Genomic DNA, 17,219 nt, shown 5'->3' on the forward strand with positions numbered 1-17,219 from the left:
TAAAATTTCCATGCATGAAATGAATATTTCCTTTGTTAAATTTTATCCAACCTTTTTTCCTTATTCCTGCATCTCCCTGAATCGAAATAAGCCCAATATGGACAGGGTTTATTGGACACCCAGCACGAAGCAGGGCTGCAATTAATTTTCCATTGGCCGCGCGCTCAAACATTTTAATCAAATGACAAAACCGAAAATAATTTATTTTGCGGCACATAACTCACTGCGAACTGGAAGCCGGCGAGCGGTTTATTAAATTTTGTTTGCTCTGGCGCTGAAAACTGGCTTCGTGCATTGGTGCGCTTTCCACGTTGCTGGCGTTTTCCTTGTTGTCCGCCAGTTGGAAAACTAATAGATTTTCAAAGCGGCTGTCCCTGTCGGCAAACTAGATTTGGCAGCGGAGGGGAAAGGCGGGGAAAGCCGGGTGGGGCGACGTGTAAACGCGGCAAAATAAATTGGTCAACTTGCAGTTTGGGTTAACGGGCAGTTTGTTGTGACAGCTGCAAGGCGATAGCTAAATAAAAAACAACAGGTTGTCGACTCTGCAAAGTGATCGATGAATACGTGTAATCAATAAATTCACCACTGACTCTTGGCCCTGGCAGCTGTGATAGTTCAGGCGGTAGGAGCGATCTTAGGGCAAATAAGGGGAAATTGTTGCCGAACATTTGGCTTGGGAGGGGTGAGAAAGTTGAACTTTGCTCACAAAAGAATATTAAAATTATATGTAAATTTTAAAACAAAAGTAAGTTTATTGCATTCACGAAATGAAATAAAAAAAATACTTGATACAAAACATAGTTAATGACACAAAAAAGGATAGAGATATAACTAAAAGCTTTAAAGATACTGTTCTATCATTTTATAAGGAAATGAGCAAGTCTTTAAATCGCTGATAAATAAAAACAAGCAACTGAGCCATCAATAAGTTCATTTATTTCGCATTACTCACGACTCCCCCTAGTCCCCACTCTCGTTTCGAATCTTTTCAGAGACCGCCTACATGTCTTGTGGTTATTGTGTAATTTGCCACTAAATCGTTGTCAACCACTTAATTGCTCGCTATAAATCTAAAACGCAATTGCTTATCGCTGGCCCGACCAAAAGCCGGCAATTAAAAGCAAATCAAATGGACTTTGGCCACTTTTTCCGCCACAGAAAGTTGTCTTTTCATTGGGTGCCCAATCTTGATGGCAATTTTCGGACGACAAAACTGTGTTTCCCAGCAGGAGTCTGGGATTAAGTTGTGCGTTTCTTTGTTATGCCGAGAAAATTTCAATTTGCTTTAAAGTCCACTAAAGCAAGGCACACAACGCATCGCCTTCTGCATTTGCATTTTATTTCCAATGGCTGCGTTTCGCAATTTCTTGGCAACTTTTTCCCTTCCATTGTTTTTCGGTCTCCTCGGGAGGCGAGGCAATTTCACTTTTCAACTTTATTCGAGCGAGAAATTGACGTGGAAATAGTGGCTCGGAAAAGGGGAAAATCTGTCTGGCATATCTCAGCGGAGAAAAGGTGTAGAAACTGAAGGAGTTCGAGGCAAGACAGGCGTTAAGGCTTCCAAAACAGAACATCCAAGTGTGGACAGGCATCTGAAGAGACCAAAAAGTTGTGCATTTATTATATAGTATTTAAGACCCTGCCAAGAAGGAAAACTGAAGAGAAAACTCTCCCAGTTTGTTCGAAAATTCGTTTGGTTTATTTACAAATCGATTGTAGATCGCCCTCAGCACAGCAATCCAATTACATAAGCTCTACTCTATATACATCTACTTAACTAGGTGGAGGAAACGGAACTAGAGGATTGGATGGTCTAGGCCCTACCCTACAGTCGCTGAGTGGAGCTGATCAGATAGGCGAGGAGGATGGTGAGACCGAGGCCAATTCCAGACAGTCCTCCCGCCGATCCGGTGAGCTCAACGGTGTTGCAGCCATCCGTGGAGCACTTGTTGCAGTGGTCCTCATTGTCGATCTCGCACTCCAGCTCGGAGGCACATCCTCGTCGCAGCAGTCCGTCGTTGTAGGAGGTGACACACTCATCGTTGGCGGCATAAATGGGGCACACGGCCAAGCTGTTGGGTTGCTTGGCGCAGTTGGGGTCTGCGGTGGAGTTGCAGATGTGGCAGCGGCGTCGGTTGTTGGGGAAGATCTCCGAGTTGCACTTGGCGCCGGAGCAGGCGGAACAGGTGCCGCTGGCCACACAACTGCTGCTCTCGGAGGAGCTCAGGGCACTCCTGCAGCCTCGGATGGTGTGACCGTCCTCCAGGCGGGTGATGCACTCGGAGTTGGGGGCATGACAGGTGATGGAGCCCACCACGCCCGAGGGATCCTGGGCGCACTCCAGGGACTTGCTGGAGTCACAGGCCAGGCACTCTCCCTCTCCTGGGAGCCTGCTGAGTTCATTGCACTCGCTGCCCTGGCAGGAGTACAGCTGATTGCCCTCCTGCCACTCCTCCAGACTGGAGCTGTTCTGGCTGCTGGCACAACCCATCAGCTCCAAGCCACCGTCCGCGGAATACTTGGCGAAACAGTAGTCATCCGATCTGTAGGCCAAACAAGCCTGGGACCGGCTGCTCGTACAGGAGGCATCCGCACAGGTGTGGCAACTCAGACGATCCGAGGGAAAGGCGAAGGTGTTGCAATCCTGACCCGAGCAGGTGGCGCAATTGGTGCCACTCTCATCCGTAGTACAGTCAGAGCGATCGTACAGCTCCTTGTCATCCACACAGGATCGAATCAAGTCATCGCCGTTCAAGGCCACCAAACACTGACCCTTGCAGCTGCGTTTGCTCAAATCCGATTCGGTGGGATCCAGGACACAACTGGATTTGTTGGCCGAGTTGCAGAAGGTACAGGAGACGTACTCCTCCGTGGACCAGGCGTCGTTGCACTCGTTCGACTTGCAGGTGAAGCACAGGGCGGGGTTCTTGCGGCAGTAGCGATCCTCGTAGTCGTCCACGTCGTCCGAGCAGCCCCTCCTCCTCACCGTCACGCCATCCGCCTCGAAGACGGTCTTACAGTCCTGCTCCTTGTTCAGGGTGCAGGTGACTGCCGGTCCCAGGGAACTCAGACAGTGATCACCCACGCAGGAGTGGCACTTCAAGGGCAGGTCCTGGTACACTCCGTGCTGACCGTCGTCCACCCGGTTGGCCAGATCGATTGCATTGCACTCGCTTCCCGAGCAACTGCGACAGTTGCGGAAGTCACTGGGATCGCACTCCAAGTAGCTGCTGCATCCACGGGTGGTGACATTTCCGGAAAGCAGGGTCTTACAGGTCTCCGTCTCACTTACCCAAGGACAGGCCAAGGTGTACGAGGGATCCGACTCGCAACTAGAGTCATCGGCGGAGGTGCAGGAATAGCACACTTGACGATCAGCAGGGAAGACCTTTAAAAGGGGAAGGTTTTTATATTTCAGGGTGCTTAAGAAGGGGTTTTGTGTATTAGGCTTACCTCGCGGTTGCAGCCATCAATGGAGCACACGGAACAGTTGGCATCGTTTCCTAGCAGACAGGCCGCGAATTCAGACTGGCCGAGGTCGTACAGGCAACCACGGTTGGTGGAACCGTCTGAAAGAGGCGATATTAAAGAGATTTGTTAGAAATAGCCTTCCCCCAGTTTAAAAACCTTTTCTTGACTTACCATCCTCCAACTTGGTGAAGCATCCGGTGTGGGGCAGCTGGCTGCATGTTTCAAAGACTCCTATGGCCTGGGCATTGGTGGCGCAGGTGGGATCCTCGCGAGAATCGCAGACCGCACATCGCACGGGGGACTGGAATTGCGGGACATTGCAGTTGGTGCCATTGCAGACGGCAATGCGCTTGGTCTTGATGATGGACTCCAGATCCTGGTTGCGGAAGGAGCTCAGGCAGCCGAGTTCCTTCAGGTCGTTGTCCTCGTCCACCCACAGGAAGCAGCTGTCCTCGGGCTTGTAGATGGCACAGGTCTTGGGCTGAGGATCCTCGCACTCGTCACCCTCGCAGGTGTAGCAACTCAGGCGGTCCTCGGGCACGGTCTGGACATTGCACGAGTCGCCGCTGCAGGCGGAGCAGGTGGAGTCACTGCCACCGGCACAGGTCAGTTGATCCGCCGGCTCCTTGTCATCCAGACAAGTGCGAATGAGATCGAGGCCCGACTCAGTGCTTCCGTACAGAGCAGTCATACATTGTCCCTGGCACTGACGAGTGCGGTGGCTGGAGCTTGTGGGATCCGAAATGCAGGAGGAGTTCTTGTAGGAATCGCAGTAGATACAGGTGGTGTACTGACTAAGAGCGGTGGCGTTGTTGCAGTTGTTGGACTTGCAAGAGGGGCAGCTGGCGGTATTCGAGTCGCAGTAGGTTGCGATGGCCACGTCCGACTCCACCTCATCCTGGCAGCCACGACGGGTGACAGATCCATCGGTTCCAAAGACAGTCAAGCAGTCCTGCTCGTTGTTGTTCTGGCACTGGACGGAGGGAATATCTTCTCCCTGACAAGCGGTTCCCTCGCAGGTCAAACACTCAAGAGGCAGGTCCTGCCACTTTCCATAGTTATCATCCGACTTGGCTTCCAAATCCACCTGATTACAACCGTCGCCCTCGCAGTAGACACAGGTCTTGGCATTCGCCTCGCAGCTAAGCGAGGAGGCGCAGTTCCTGTAGGTCACTCCGTTCCTCAGGTTGGTCACACACGTGTCATCTGCTTCGTACAGATAGCAAACAGTGAGGCTTGAGGGATTGGATGTGCAACTGGAGTCCGTGTCGGAGTTGCAGACATGGCAGGATCGTCGGTTGCTGGGGTAGACCTCCTGGTTGCACCCACTGCCCTGGCAGGAGTTGCAGGAGGTTGAGGTGCCATTGTAGCAGGAGAGGAACTCGTCATCCTCCAGGCTGGAGAGACAACCCCTCTCGGTGCTGCCGTCGGAAAGCACCCTGGAATAGCACTCGGGGAAGCCGCCGAAGACGCAACTGGTGGAGGTGGTGACACTCGAGGGACTGATGGCACAACTAGCATCGGTTCGAGAACTGCACAAGGCGCAGCTCTCTGTTTCTGGCACGGATTCAATGGTGTTACAGTCGTTGTCGCTGCAGGTGATCAATCTCTTGGAGCGTCTCAGCAGGTAGATGTCCTCGTGGCTCAGCTCACTCAGGCAGCCCAGAGCAGTTACCGATCGCTCCTCATCGAACTGTATGTAGCACTCATCGTTCTCCCTGTAGTTCGAGCAACTGGCGGCCTCTGGTTTCTGGCACTCATCACCCTGGCACACCAAGCAGCTCTGCCGACTGGCCACCAGATCCTCCGAGTTGCACTTGGCACCCTGGCAGGTGGCACAGAACCTCTTGCTTCCTGCGGTACAGGCATCCCGATCCTCCTTTTCGAGATCGTCATAGCAACTGCGGATCAAGGCATAGCTGGGATCTTCAGTTTCGTTGAAGAGGGGTAGGAAGGCCGAGACGCAACGCTCATTGCACTGCCGAGTCTTGGTGATCTGGGTGGGATTAATCAGGCAGTTCGAGTCCTTGCTGGAATCGCAGACGATACACTCCACATAGTTATCTCGGGAGTCGGCGGTGTTGCAGCCATTGGAGTTGCAACGCGGGCAGGAGGAGGGGTTCTCATCGCAGTAGGTGGAGGCCTCGAAGACCGGTTCCGAGCAACCTCTTTGGGTAACCGAGCCAGTGTCACCGAATACGGTCACACAGTTATCTGAGCCGGAGCATTTCGTTAGGGTGCCTCCTCCAGAAGCACAAGCTGTGCCGGAGCACTCCAGGCAGTCGATGGGAGTATCCTGCCAAGCTCCTGGCTGACCATCCTCTCCAATCCTCTCCAGGTTAACGGTGTTGCAACCATCGGCTGAGCTGCAAACACGGCAAGTTGATGAATCCGAAGGGTTCGAGCAGGTCAGAGAGGAGTTGCATCCTCTGTAGGTAATGCCGTCCAGTAATGTGGTCACACAGGACTCGTCCTGGGAGTAGATGGGGCACACAGTGCTGGTGAGGCTGGCTGGTGACGAAGCACAGTTGGCATCACTGGAGGAGTCACACTGGTAGCACTTCCTCCTGTCAGCAGGGAACACAGACAGTCCATTGCAACGTTCGCCAGTGCACGTGTCGCAGAGAGATCCATCCCCAGTCAAACACTCGTAGAAGTCTCCTCCATCCAAACTGGACAGGCATCCTCGAATGGTATTACCCTTCGAGTCGATCTGGGTCACACACTCCGTGTACGGCAGCTTGGAGCAAATGTCGGTGGTGAGCAGCTGGTTCGGATTGGTCGCACACCGAGGATCGTCGGTGGAGGTGCAGTGCAGGCAGGTTTGGGGATCGGGAGTGATAGTGTACTCGTTGCACTTCTGTCCAGAGCAAAGGAGCAATCGCTGCTGGGCCACCAATTCCTGGATCACCTGGGTTTCAAACTCACTGGCACATCCCATGGCCACCACATTGGACTCATCGTAGGCCAGGTAGCACTGATCGTGCTCCCTGTAGGCCACACACTTGGCTGTCTCCGGATCCTCGCACTCGGGATCCTTGCAGGTATAGCACTCCAGTGGGTTAGCAATCACATCATCTCCGTTGCAAAGGGAGCCGGTGCAGGCAGTGCAATTAGCATGAGTTCCTGCGGCGCAGGAAGTGCGTTCATCCAAGTTCAGATCGTCCAGGCAACCGCGAGTGGGCAGCAGGGCAGAGTCCCAGGAGGAGCTTCGAGGATACAATCCAGTCATGCACTGGCCCTGGCACTTCCTGGTACTCTCAGGCTTCTCCCAGGCGCAGTTCACATCCTCCTCGGCATCACAGAAGTAGCAATCCACATAGGAGTCCAGGGACACGGCGTTGTTACAACCATCTGACTTGCACTGGAAGCAATTGTTCTTGTTCTGATCGCAGTAGTCCGCATTGGCTGCCAGGACAGCATCACTGCATCCTCTGGCCACCACCTGACCCGCAGCATTGAAGACCGTGGAGCAGGTCTGTTTGTTGTTGCCCTCACACTTCGAGGCCTCCGTGACAGAGGCACAACTGGTGGCATTGTCACAAGCATAGCAGCTCAATGGCAGATCCGTCCACTTTCCTGGCTCACCCACGTAGCCCGACTGCAGATCCACATCATTGCAATTGGCTCCGGAGCATATCCTGCAGCTTCCCGCCTGGGACTCATCGCAGTTCAGCTCCGATTGGCAGCCACGGCGGGTTCGACCGTTGGTCAAGGAAGTCGCACAGGCATCGTCCTCTGAATACGTGCGGCAATAGCTCGAATAGCCGGAGGGACTTAGGGCGCAATCCGCATCGTTGGCGGAGTCGCAGCGCAGGCAGGTAAGCCAATCCGAGGGATACACCTCACTGTTGCAACCGTTCGTGCTGCAAATGGTGCAGTTGGAGCTGCCGGAGCTGAGGCATTCATCGAAGACGTCGTCATCGGTGTCCATGAGACAACCACGCAGCAAGACACCATCTAAAATTATAAGAGGTCGATTAACAAATATTGAATAAATATATTTAAACCCAATAGGGGAATTCGTTTTCCCAAGCGACGCAAAATGTAGACATTTCCACTCACCTTCATTCAAAAAGCTGTAGCACTCTGGATTGATGTAGTGGTGACAGACAGCTGGCGAGGAGCCACCGGTGCTCACACAGCTATCATCATAGGTGGAGTTGCAGATGTTACAGGACACGCCGACGGTGTTCAGCTTATCCTTGGTGTTGCAGTCGTTGCCGGAGCACAGGTACAGGTCCCTGCGGTTGGTCAAGAGGTACGAGTCCTCCAGATCGGTGGCGCAGCCCATGGCCTTCACGCTGAGGTCGCCCACTTGGATGTAGCACTGCTCCCCTGACCGATAGCCCAAGCAAACTTGGCTGGCAATCGTTTCGCACTCCGCATCCTGGCAGACATTACAGCTGAGACGATCCTCGGGCACATCAGCGGTGTTGCAACTGGCGCCCGAACAGGAAACACAGTTGGCCAAAGTTCCGGCTGCGCAGGCCTCACGGTCGTCGTACTCCAGTTCATCCAGACAACCGCGAGCCAGGTCGTAAACGGGATTCGAGTCAGACTTATTGCGGGGATACAGACCGGTGAAGCACCTGCCGTGGCAGGACAGGGTGCGGGTCACATCTCCAACGCTCCTCACGCACTGCGCCTCCTCGCTGCCATCGCAAAACAGACAGTCCACATAGGCACTCAGCTCCTTGGCGGTATTGCATCCCGAAGACTTGCAGAACTTGCAGTTCCCTGAGTTCTCATCGCAGTACTGCAGGAGATCTTCGTCCTCGTAGATGGTGTCGGAGCAGCCTCGGAAGACCACCACACCGGAGGCATTAAAGATTGTGCCACAGTTTTGCTCGTCGTTGCCAGTACACTTGCGCAGAGTGCCCGAACTCGATTCCTGGCACTGGGTGCCATTGCAAGTGTAGCAATTCACTGGGCCACTGGACCACTTGCCAGGATAGCCTATAAAGGAGCTGGACAGATCCGCCACGTTGCAGTTACTCTTGGAGCACATGCGGCAGTGCTGCTTGTCCGAGTCGTCGCAGGTGAACTCCCGCTGGCAACCGCGGTAGGTCACCCCATCCACCAACTTGGCGCTGCATCCTTCGTTCTCCAGATAGTAGGGACATACTTCCTCCGCGTCGGGAGCTGAGGCGCAGGTGGGATCGGTCAGGGAGTTGCACCTCTGGCAACGACGACGATCGGCGGGATATATGTCGATGTTGCACTTATCTCCGGTGCAGACCTCACAGGTTCCGGTGCCAGCGAGGCACTCCTCCAATTGCTCTCGAGGCAAGCTGCTCAGACAACTGCGCTGGGTGATGCCATCTGGGGAAGGATAGAAACCATTGCAATTAATCATTTAAAGATGCCTCCTTAACAACCAATATTTTCAAGCCTTTATCAATGGACTCAAAACGTAGGACCCTAGGATAAGACTGGTATTGAACTCACTTCTGACGCGGGTCTGACAGCTGGAGTAGGGCAAGACGCCGCAGTTTCCTATCAGCTCGATCTTTGAGGGGTCCGTAGCACAGTTGGGATCTTCCGAGGAATCGCAGGCGAGGCACTTGTGCGGGACAGGCAGGTTATCGAAGAAGTTGCAATTGCTCTCGTTGCAGAAGAGCAGGGAATGGAAGTAGTCCTCCACAAACTCCTCATCCAGATCGGATTTGCAACCCATGGCCGTAATATCGGCGTCATAGTTAAACAAGATATAGCACTGATCATCGGGAGTGTACTGGCTGCAGAGACTGGAGACGGGATCATCGCAATCGGAGCCAGAGCATTTCCAGCAGGTCTGGGTGATCTCGGAGATCTCATCAACATTGCAGTTGGCTCCGGAGCAGGCAATGCAAGCTCCATCGGTTCCGGCAATGCAAGCTGCCTGATCTTCGGGTTCCTTGTCATCCAAACACCCCCGAACCGTGTCGAAGATGAAGTTCTCACTGGATCTCCTGCGAGAAGCGGTCATGCACTGGCCATTGCAAAGGCGTCGGGACTTGACATTTGCGGCATTGCTGGCGCAGTCTTCGTTCTCATAGTCGCAGTAGATGCATTCGGTGTAGGCATCCAGGGATCTGGCACTGTTGCATCCATTGGAGTTGCAATTGTGGCAGTTGGCTCCATTGGCATCACAGTAAGTACTCCAGGTCTGCTCCACCTCCTGGCTGCAGCCCTTGGCGGTAACGGATCCGTTCGGACTGAATACAGTCACACAATAATCCGATTGACTGGAGCAGGTCACATTGGTAAGTTCGGTGGCGGCACAACTGGCGGTATCCTCGCAAGTCTGGCAGCTCAAGGGCAACGCCTGACCCCACAGACCCGGCTGACCGTCCTCCAACCTCTTCAGGTTCCCACTATTACAGTCGGCTCCCGAGCACAGCTGACACTTCTTGGGGTTGTTGGAGTCGCACTCCAACGAGGCACTGCATCCACGCTGGGTATTCCCCGAGAGGTCTATGGTTGTTATGCACTGCTGGTTGGCGGTGTGCAGCAGGCAGAGGCCGGCGGCGGAGGGCGCGGCCTCGCAGGAGGCATCCTCACTGGAATCGCAGATCTGGCAGCTCAAGCGCTCACTGGGTTGCAGCTGAAAAATGTATTTTTCGTTGATTAAAAAGAGAATAAAACAAAGTGTATATTAAAAGCAAAAGTTTAAAATAATCAGAAGATATAAGAATTTTATAAGAATGTTGTGGTCTGCGTTAGCTTTAAAGTTTGTCACTCATACGCACTGTTGTCCTTGATGAGCGGGTTAAGTTTTACAAGTAAATGACATAGATTGCTAACAATTCATAAATTATTTTGTATTTTTGGAATACACAATTAAAGAAATAAACAATTTACTAAAATAAAATATGGAAGAGTGCTTTCTTTGGATTAAATTATAACTGGCGTACGAGTCGTATGCGTAATTTTTAACATGACTTAGTAAATCAGGATGTATCTTAATATAATATTTTTTACAAAACCATAGTCGCCTGAAGAAACACCAAACCGACCTGCTGGTTGCAGTTTTCTCCTGAGCACCTGAGGCACTTGGTGGTATTGCTGTCCTTGAGGCAGTCCAGGTAGTCCTCTCCCTCCAGAGAGGTGAGGCAACCCCTCTCCGTGTGGCCATTCTCCAGGATCCTCGAATAGCAGTCGCTATTTACGAGACTATCGCATTGGGTACTCGTATCCACGTCCTCTGGGGCCACGGCACAATCATCGTCCGTCCGGGAACTGCACAGCTTGCAAGTTTGTGGCTTGGCCAGAGCAGATTCCACGTTGCAGTTGTCACCAGAGCAGTACCACAGTTGCTTGTTGGTTTCCATGAGGGTGACATCACTCACGTTGTACTGACTCAGACAGCCCATCTCGTAGATGGTTCCCGACTCATCGAACTCGATGAAGCAGCTCTCCACAGCATCTTCTCCAGAGGGAACAGCCCGGCAGGTCTTCGACTGGGGGCTACTGCAGTCTCCCTTGCAGTAGTTACAGCTTCCTCGGACGCCCAAGTCCACGGTATTACAGCTGGCTTTACTGCAGGCCACACAGTTTTCCAGGGATCCTTCGGAGCAGGCCTCCCGATCGTCCAAGTCGAGGTCATCCAAGCAAGTGCGAACCAATTCCAAGGGGGCGCCCACTTCGCTGTTGGTGGCATACAGCGCTGTGATGCATCCTTGGTTGCATTTCCCCCTCTCAGTCACCAGTTCGATGTCGAAGACACAATTATCATCGCTCTGGGCATCGCAGATAATGCACTCGAGCAGATCCTCGGTGGTTTTCAGGGAGTTACAGCCGTGAGATCGGCACTCGTAGCAGTTGTCCCCACTCTCTGTGCAGACCGATTCCAAGTTGTCGCTGCAACCCCTTTGGATCACAGCCCCGTTGCTGTTGAAGATGGCCACACAACTCTGGCCATCGTTATTCAGACATTTCCGCAGGGCTCCGGAGCCCGCAGAGCACTCATCAAGGGTGGCGCACTCGTAGCAGTTGATCGGACCCGAGTGCCAGTTGTGAATAAAGGCATCTGCAAGAATTTTATGTAATGAGGAACTTGAATATTTTTAAATACATAATGGAGATGGGGCAAACTTTAATTCTTTAAAAATAAAAGATACATCTTCTTATGTAAATTTCACAAAACTAAGCTTCTTTAAAAGGCATATATATAAATTTGATATTTTATGTTTATTATTAACTGGGATCATTCTAAATAAAGTAGAATTGAAATCAATTTTTAAATGTAATCAAAATGCGTTGGCATTTTTTTCAATTTACAATCCGCGGCAGTAGGCGGCTTGATACTTATAAAATAGTTTATGGGCCGCAGGGCAATCGAATTTCGCCTTATTTATGACCCCCGATGTCCGATGGCTGCCGTTACCACATCGACGCGATCTTTTCGCCGTAATCAGCTAATAAATTAATAATTGGTTTCTGATCCATAAAAAGGCCAATTCAATGACGATCGCCGGACTTAATCTATAAGGAAGCGTGTTCTTGTAGAATGAAAAGGGGAAAAGGGAAAGTGTGAGGGTTATCCATAAAGTTTTTCTTTGGAAAGGTAATTTCAAAGTATTTGTATTCCTAATTGTTTTTGATTGAATAACTACAAAAAATAGTGTTTGCCAAATCATATCACATATGACATAAAACTTTTCTGCTAAACACGCTCGTGTATTTTAAACTACACTTGAATAGTTTCCGCGTTAAGTCCAAAATCCACGTTTAATCTATTTAGTGCCTTAATCCACATAAATCAAGAATGGCGGATTTCCAAGTCACTCGGACATGTTGATTGAGATTGCAGGTGTTTCGCAACTAGATTAACACACGAAAGTAATATGATTAAAAAAGGCATACTTCGAACCAACTAAATGACAAGCATTTCCAATAAATGTTAGTTACACGTGAAGTGCTTTTTTGTTTTACCGATAACAGATAATGGTTTCATATAGCCCATATAAAATCGTGTATGAGTCATAAACGTCGGCGTGTTTGACGGTCATGCAATTATTTTATTCCCTGTCCGATGGGAAACAACACGCGCAGATTCGAACTATCTGTAGATTAGATAGGTTAATCTTCTTTTTATACACCTTTGTTCTGAATTGTTCATTGGATTTTCCGAGGAACGTATGCACTTCGTTTTCATTTACAGTATTTTTAAATGATTTTTTGAACTATAATTACGTAATCTAGGTTAAGATATTAACTTGTTATTTTCTTTATATTTAGACACATAAAACCAGGATATTGAATTGAGAATATATTGTCCTTAATTTTTGGTTGAGAATGTTACTTCCTTATATTTTTTTTAGCCGCATACAAGAACTTATATAACTTCGGCAGTTTTCATTAGGTTTCTCAGTATCTTTTACGTTTACTGTTCAGATTTGAACCTTTTTTGAGTTCATATTTGGGTCGATTTTTAGTTAACTTTCACTATTAGTTTTCATTATCCTTTATCCTTGACTTGGCTCGAAAACCTACCACTTGACTGATTCAGCACTAGAAGTAGCAGGGCTACTCCTGCTGCCGTTGATTTCATGATCGTTTGAGGGCCACTTCAGCACGGCGACTCGCGTATTTCCGTATTAGCCACAAAAAGGGATTCCGGCAACTAATTTTCAGCTGGATGAAGCGAGGCCTTTTATAGATTTTAGACCGGCGACAAGCCCGGGGCAATCGATCGATGGGTCCTATCGGGCCGTTTGATTATTGCTCTATATTAGGGGCCCAAGCGATTATATTGTAGGCGCTGTTGCCATAGCTATATGGCCGATAAAGCTTCGTTATTTATAACCGATTGAGGGGAATTAACATAAAAAGCAACAAGAACTATCCAGATAAGCCGCCATAATCAGGCGAAAATGGAGTCGTGAACACGTTTACACCGCTCGATAAGGTTTTCCACGAATGGACAGCCAAAATATATGTTGGCTGATTAGCGTGTCTCGGCCATAAAAAGCGGCCAAATGGAGGCCACCGAATAGCATTGCAACTGCATTCACTTTGGCGCAGTTCCTTATCGCAACTGCACTCAAATAGCTATCTGCAAAGGAGAAGAGCTTCAGAAACCGATTGCCTAGTGGGTATATCGATAGTTACAAAATCTGTCATCCAGGTGGCGCTTCAATAGTGCGCTATCGTAAATCACAAAGTTCTGTTTGGAAAACCCCAGATAGTGTTTTTCATAAGAACTTAATCTCTTAACGTTCACATATTGCTTAACTTTATTGTCGCTTTTGGACTTTAGGCTAGACATTTAATAATGACATTATTAAATCGGTCCTAAATGAGGTGTAAAAAGTAAATAAATAAAAACTTACAATGAATCATAGCAAAAATGATTCAACACTCAAGACATTTCGATTGAAATTCTTTATTCCTCATATATTTATGAGAACCGAATACCCTAGTTTGTTTGAAAAAACTTATCTCGGCCAAACAAAAATAGAAATTAAATAAATCACTTTGCGGTTAAAGTAGATCCTGATTGCCAAGCATTTATAATACATTTGGTGTATATTATATTTAAAGGCTTTCTGTGGGCTGCTGGAATTTCGTCATATAATCGCAGCTTATCAATCTTTAATCGGTGACACAACAGGTTCGCACCGAGTTTTGGTGCAAGCATAAAACCCAAAAGATTGCAATTAATCGCGACAAATAATTTATGATGGCGTCATAAAAATTACTTTAATAATAGTCGTACATAGATTACGTTCCTTAGAAGGTCGTGGGAATTATTTAGGTAATAATTATTATTATTGTTGTAGTATGTGGTGAGCACAGAGAGCCAATTGAGTTAAGATCAGGAATACGGGAGCGTGAAGGCCCAATGCCGAGTTGGGTTTGTCCGTTGTTGTTGGAATCTTTTCGGTTGTGGAAGGTTCTGTACTGGATTGGGTGGTTTGTGGTGAATTTGTGGTTGAAGTTGTTGAAGAACTTGTTGAAGAACTTGTTGATGCACTTGTTGAAGAACTTGTTGATGAACCTGTTGATAAACTTGTTGAAGAACTTGTTGTTGAACTTGGTGTAGAGCTTGATGTAGATTCTGTTGTTATTGTTGAACTAGGTGTAGACCCAGTTGATGAACTTGTGGATTCCGTGGGACTTTCAGTGGTAGAGTTGTCGTCTGTTTTTAGAACTTGATCATTGCAGTGGGGTTGTTCTAAAGGATCACACAATTGACAATTTGGATTCGCCAGGCACCCTACTTGATCTGAAAGAGTCAGAGAACATCCTCTTTCCAAACGATCTCCCAGCAAGCTGGCATAGCAAAAACTTCTTCCAGATCTCGCAATAGGACATTGTACTGCCTTTAGGAGGTCTGGAGATTCAGCACACTGAGTGTCCTTGAAGAAAAATATATTTTACATTTTAGGGATATTATTATAACTCTTTTATTTACCTCGGTGTTATTACACTGAAGACAGCTGTAGGTTTTTGGCGCCACATTGTTGCACTTTTCGGTTATACAGATCTCGCAGTCAATTCCATACCCTTTGTTATTCTCCGTACACTTTTCTTTTAGGTCATCCTCAAGACTTTCCAGACATCCTTGAGCCTGAACAAATCCATCCTGAAAAACACTCACGCAGGCATCCAATTTATCCGAACACTCTTCATCAGCCTCGTAACTAGTCCTTTGGCAATTAATTCCCCGACAATAAGTACATTTTTCCGATGCCCATACATAGCTACTGGATAAAAGCAGTGCCAGGAGGAGTTGATCAAAATTTAAGTTTGACATGGTGGAAGGAACATTTAGCATTGAAAAGCTGTCGCCAACTAACCATCGCTTTATATAAATTCTGGTCACTCGAGAGGATGTTAATGATATTTCTTCACTGATAGTCAACTGAAGTGTGTAAACTCGTTAAGTGATTGTTCTCCTTCTCTTCAGAAATTGCATAAACAACTCTGTTGTCTTTGTGGGGTTCCTTAAGCCCCAAGGCTCTCAAGTGCCCGAGTTAATGTGGGGGGTAGCCTTTAAAGTAGTTCCTTAGGTAAATAAACAAGTTTACATCGTTAATGGAATTTTTTGCTTTTAACCGGCTATCTACCTAGATTAGACAACGAATTAGATCAAATGTCTTTTAGATAATTTGAGGTGACTCTAGTTGAAGGCTGTTGTTTTTGATCAACATCGGTGTTATCAGCAGACTGCGGGTGATTCACACAACGCGCGTCATTGATTCTCATTCTGAATTATGTCAATCAATAAGATATCTTCAAAACATTACAAATAAATGTGTCTGTACAAACCGGGTAATTCTTTATTATTAAAATAGAAAAAAAGATATAACTTAAGTTTCAGTTAATAACCAAATTCCTCTTATCTTTAAAAAATGAGTCTTTGTTATTTGTTAAAGTTTTCATTATTTTAAAATGTTCTTCTATTAGATAATAATATTATTATAATGATACTATTAATTATATTTTACAGAACTAAAGCGAGTATATAATCAACCCTAATTAATATACAATTTTGGTTTTTATTTTTCTTTATTGAGTTTTAAGTGATACAAGAATTATTATAGTTATCTCAGAAATCGAATGAAGCGGTTTCCAGCACTGGAGCTCTCGGCGATGTTGGCAGCATTGCAGTTCCTGACATCGCCAGGTGAGCACAGCAGGCAGTTGGCATCGTTCAGGCAGGTCTGCTGATCAGCTTCGGTGGTGGAGCAGCCCCTTACAATGGATCCACCCGAGGACTTGACATAGCAATACGAATTCGGGGCAGTGGGGGCATTGCAGCGGGCAGCTTCCAAAACGGCAGCATTCGAAGCGCAATCGGAGTCCTTGAAAATGCAGATTTTAAAATTGGGTTTAGATATGGTTCGAGATATAAGAACATCCAACTTACCTTGCTGGAATCACACTGAATGCAGGCATATTTGGCCGAACCCACATTGTTGCACTCCTTGGTGTTGCACTTGTAACAGGAGCGACTATCCTCGCATTTCGAGCGCAACTCATAGGGAATTTCTAGGGAGCAGCCCTTGAACAGGACCTTGGCTAGAATTATTTGAAATGTTTTTTAAAAAGGATGTGTTATTTCCATTATCCCTTCAAACCCACCTTCATCGTAGATGGTCACGCAGTAGTCCAGGGAATCGACGCAGGACTGCGTTTTGGCCAGCTGAACCCTCTGGCAATTGGCTCCCTCGCAACTGTGGCAGCTGATTACTGTGTTTCCAGCCGCTCGACCCACCAGAGCCACCAGCAGCACCGCACTCACCACCTTCGCCATTGTTTGGGCCTTCATTTTTTCGCATCGACTGTCGGGCAATTGACCAATGCGATCGGCTTTTATACCACCGACCACTTCAAATGCCCCACTGAAGTGTCCTCAAGAGCGGTTTCTGACAGTGTGTGCGTTTGTCCATGGAAATGGCCAAACACTTGAGAGTGTTCTATGAAGAACCGACAGCACCGGACAGTCGAATATGTGCAGCGGTAGATTAAAGAAATTACTCATCTACTTGTTGAACCGGAAATAACTTTGCAAAAATCACAATGAAAGAAATGTAAAAGTCTAATAAACGATAAAAAATTTGAAATAAATGGTTCATTTAAGGTAGGTTGGGCACAAAAAACCATCCCTTGCTATCATAAGAAAGAAAATAATATAACTTCATTCCTTATATAAATTGGAAATATTGTTCCAAGTTTTCCTCCTAAATCCTCATCATAGTTTTGAGGCTATGTCTTATGAAATTCTACAATTTCTTAACAGCATTTTACAATAT

General features: G+C 48.0%; 3 protein-coding genes across 3 annotated transcripts; all 3 read right to left on the reverse strand.

The window, feature by feature from the left end:
• Nucleotides 1-1,676: 1,676 nt before the first annotated feature.
• LOC108022644 (uncharacterized) lies at nt 1,677-13,075 on the reverse strand. Its single transcript, XM_017091699.3, has 7 exons — nt 12,952-13,075; nt 10,473-11,485; nt 8,923-10,060; nt 7,537-8,796; nt 3,643-7,431; nt 3,454-3,569; nt 1,677-3,388 (listed from the first exon to the last, which is right to left on the reverse strand). The coding sequence occupies exons 1-7, from the start codon at nt 13,007-13,009 to the stop codon at nt 1,826-1,828; spliced, it is 8,937 nt and encodes a 2,978-aa protein (XP_016947188.1). The 5' UTR covers nt 13,010-13,075; the 3' UTR covers nt 1,677-1,825.
• Nucleotides 13,076-14,147: 1,072 nt separating this feature from the next.
• LOC108022148 (uncharacterized) lies at nt 14,148-15,223 on the reverse strand. Its single transcript, XM_050888111.1, has 2 exons — nt 14,876-15,223; nt 14,148-14,819 (listed from the first exon to the last, which is right to left on the reverse strand). The coding sequence occupies exons 1-2, from the start codon at nt 15,215-15,217 to the stop codon at nt 14,229-14,231; spliced, it is 933 nt and encodes a 310-aa protein (XP_050744068.1). The 5' UTR covers nt 15,218-15,223; the 3' UTR covers nt 14,148-14,228.
• A 730-nt stretch (nt 15,224-15,953) lies between these two features.
• Nucleotides 15,954-16,744, reverse strand: LOC108022309 (uncharacterized). The gene is made up of 3 exons (XM_017091169.2): nt 16,549-16,744; nt 16,334-16,485; nt 15,954-16,268 (listed from the first exon to the last, which is right to left on the reverse strand). Exons 1-3 carry the CDS (start codon nt 16,733-16,735, stop codon nt 16,008-16,010), a joined length of 600 nt encoding a protein of 199 aa, XP_016946658.1. The 5' UTR covers nt 16,736-16,744; the 3' UTR covers nt 15,954-16,007.
• Nucleotides 16,745-17,219: the final 475 nt, after the last annotated feature.

The sequence above is a fragment of the Drosophila biarmipes genome, chromosome 2R (assembly GCF_025231255.1).
Source record: "Drosophila biarmipes strain raj3 chromosome 2R, RU_DBia_V1.1, whole genome shotgun sequence".
Lineage (NCBI taxonomy): Eukaryota > Metazoa > Arthropoda > Insecta > Diptera > Drosophilidae > Drosophila > Drosophila biarmipes.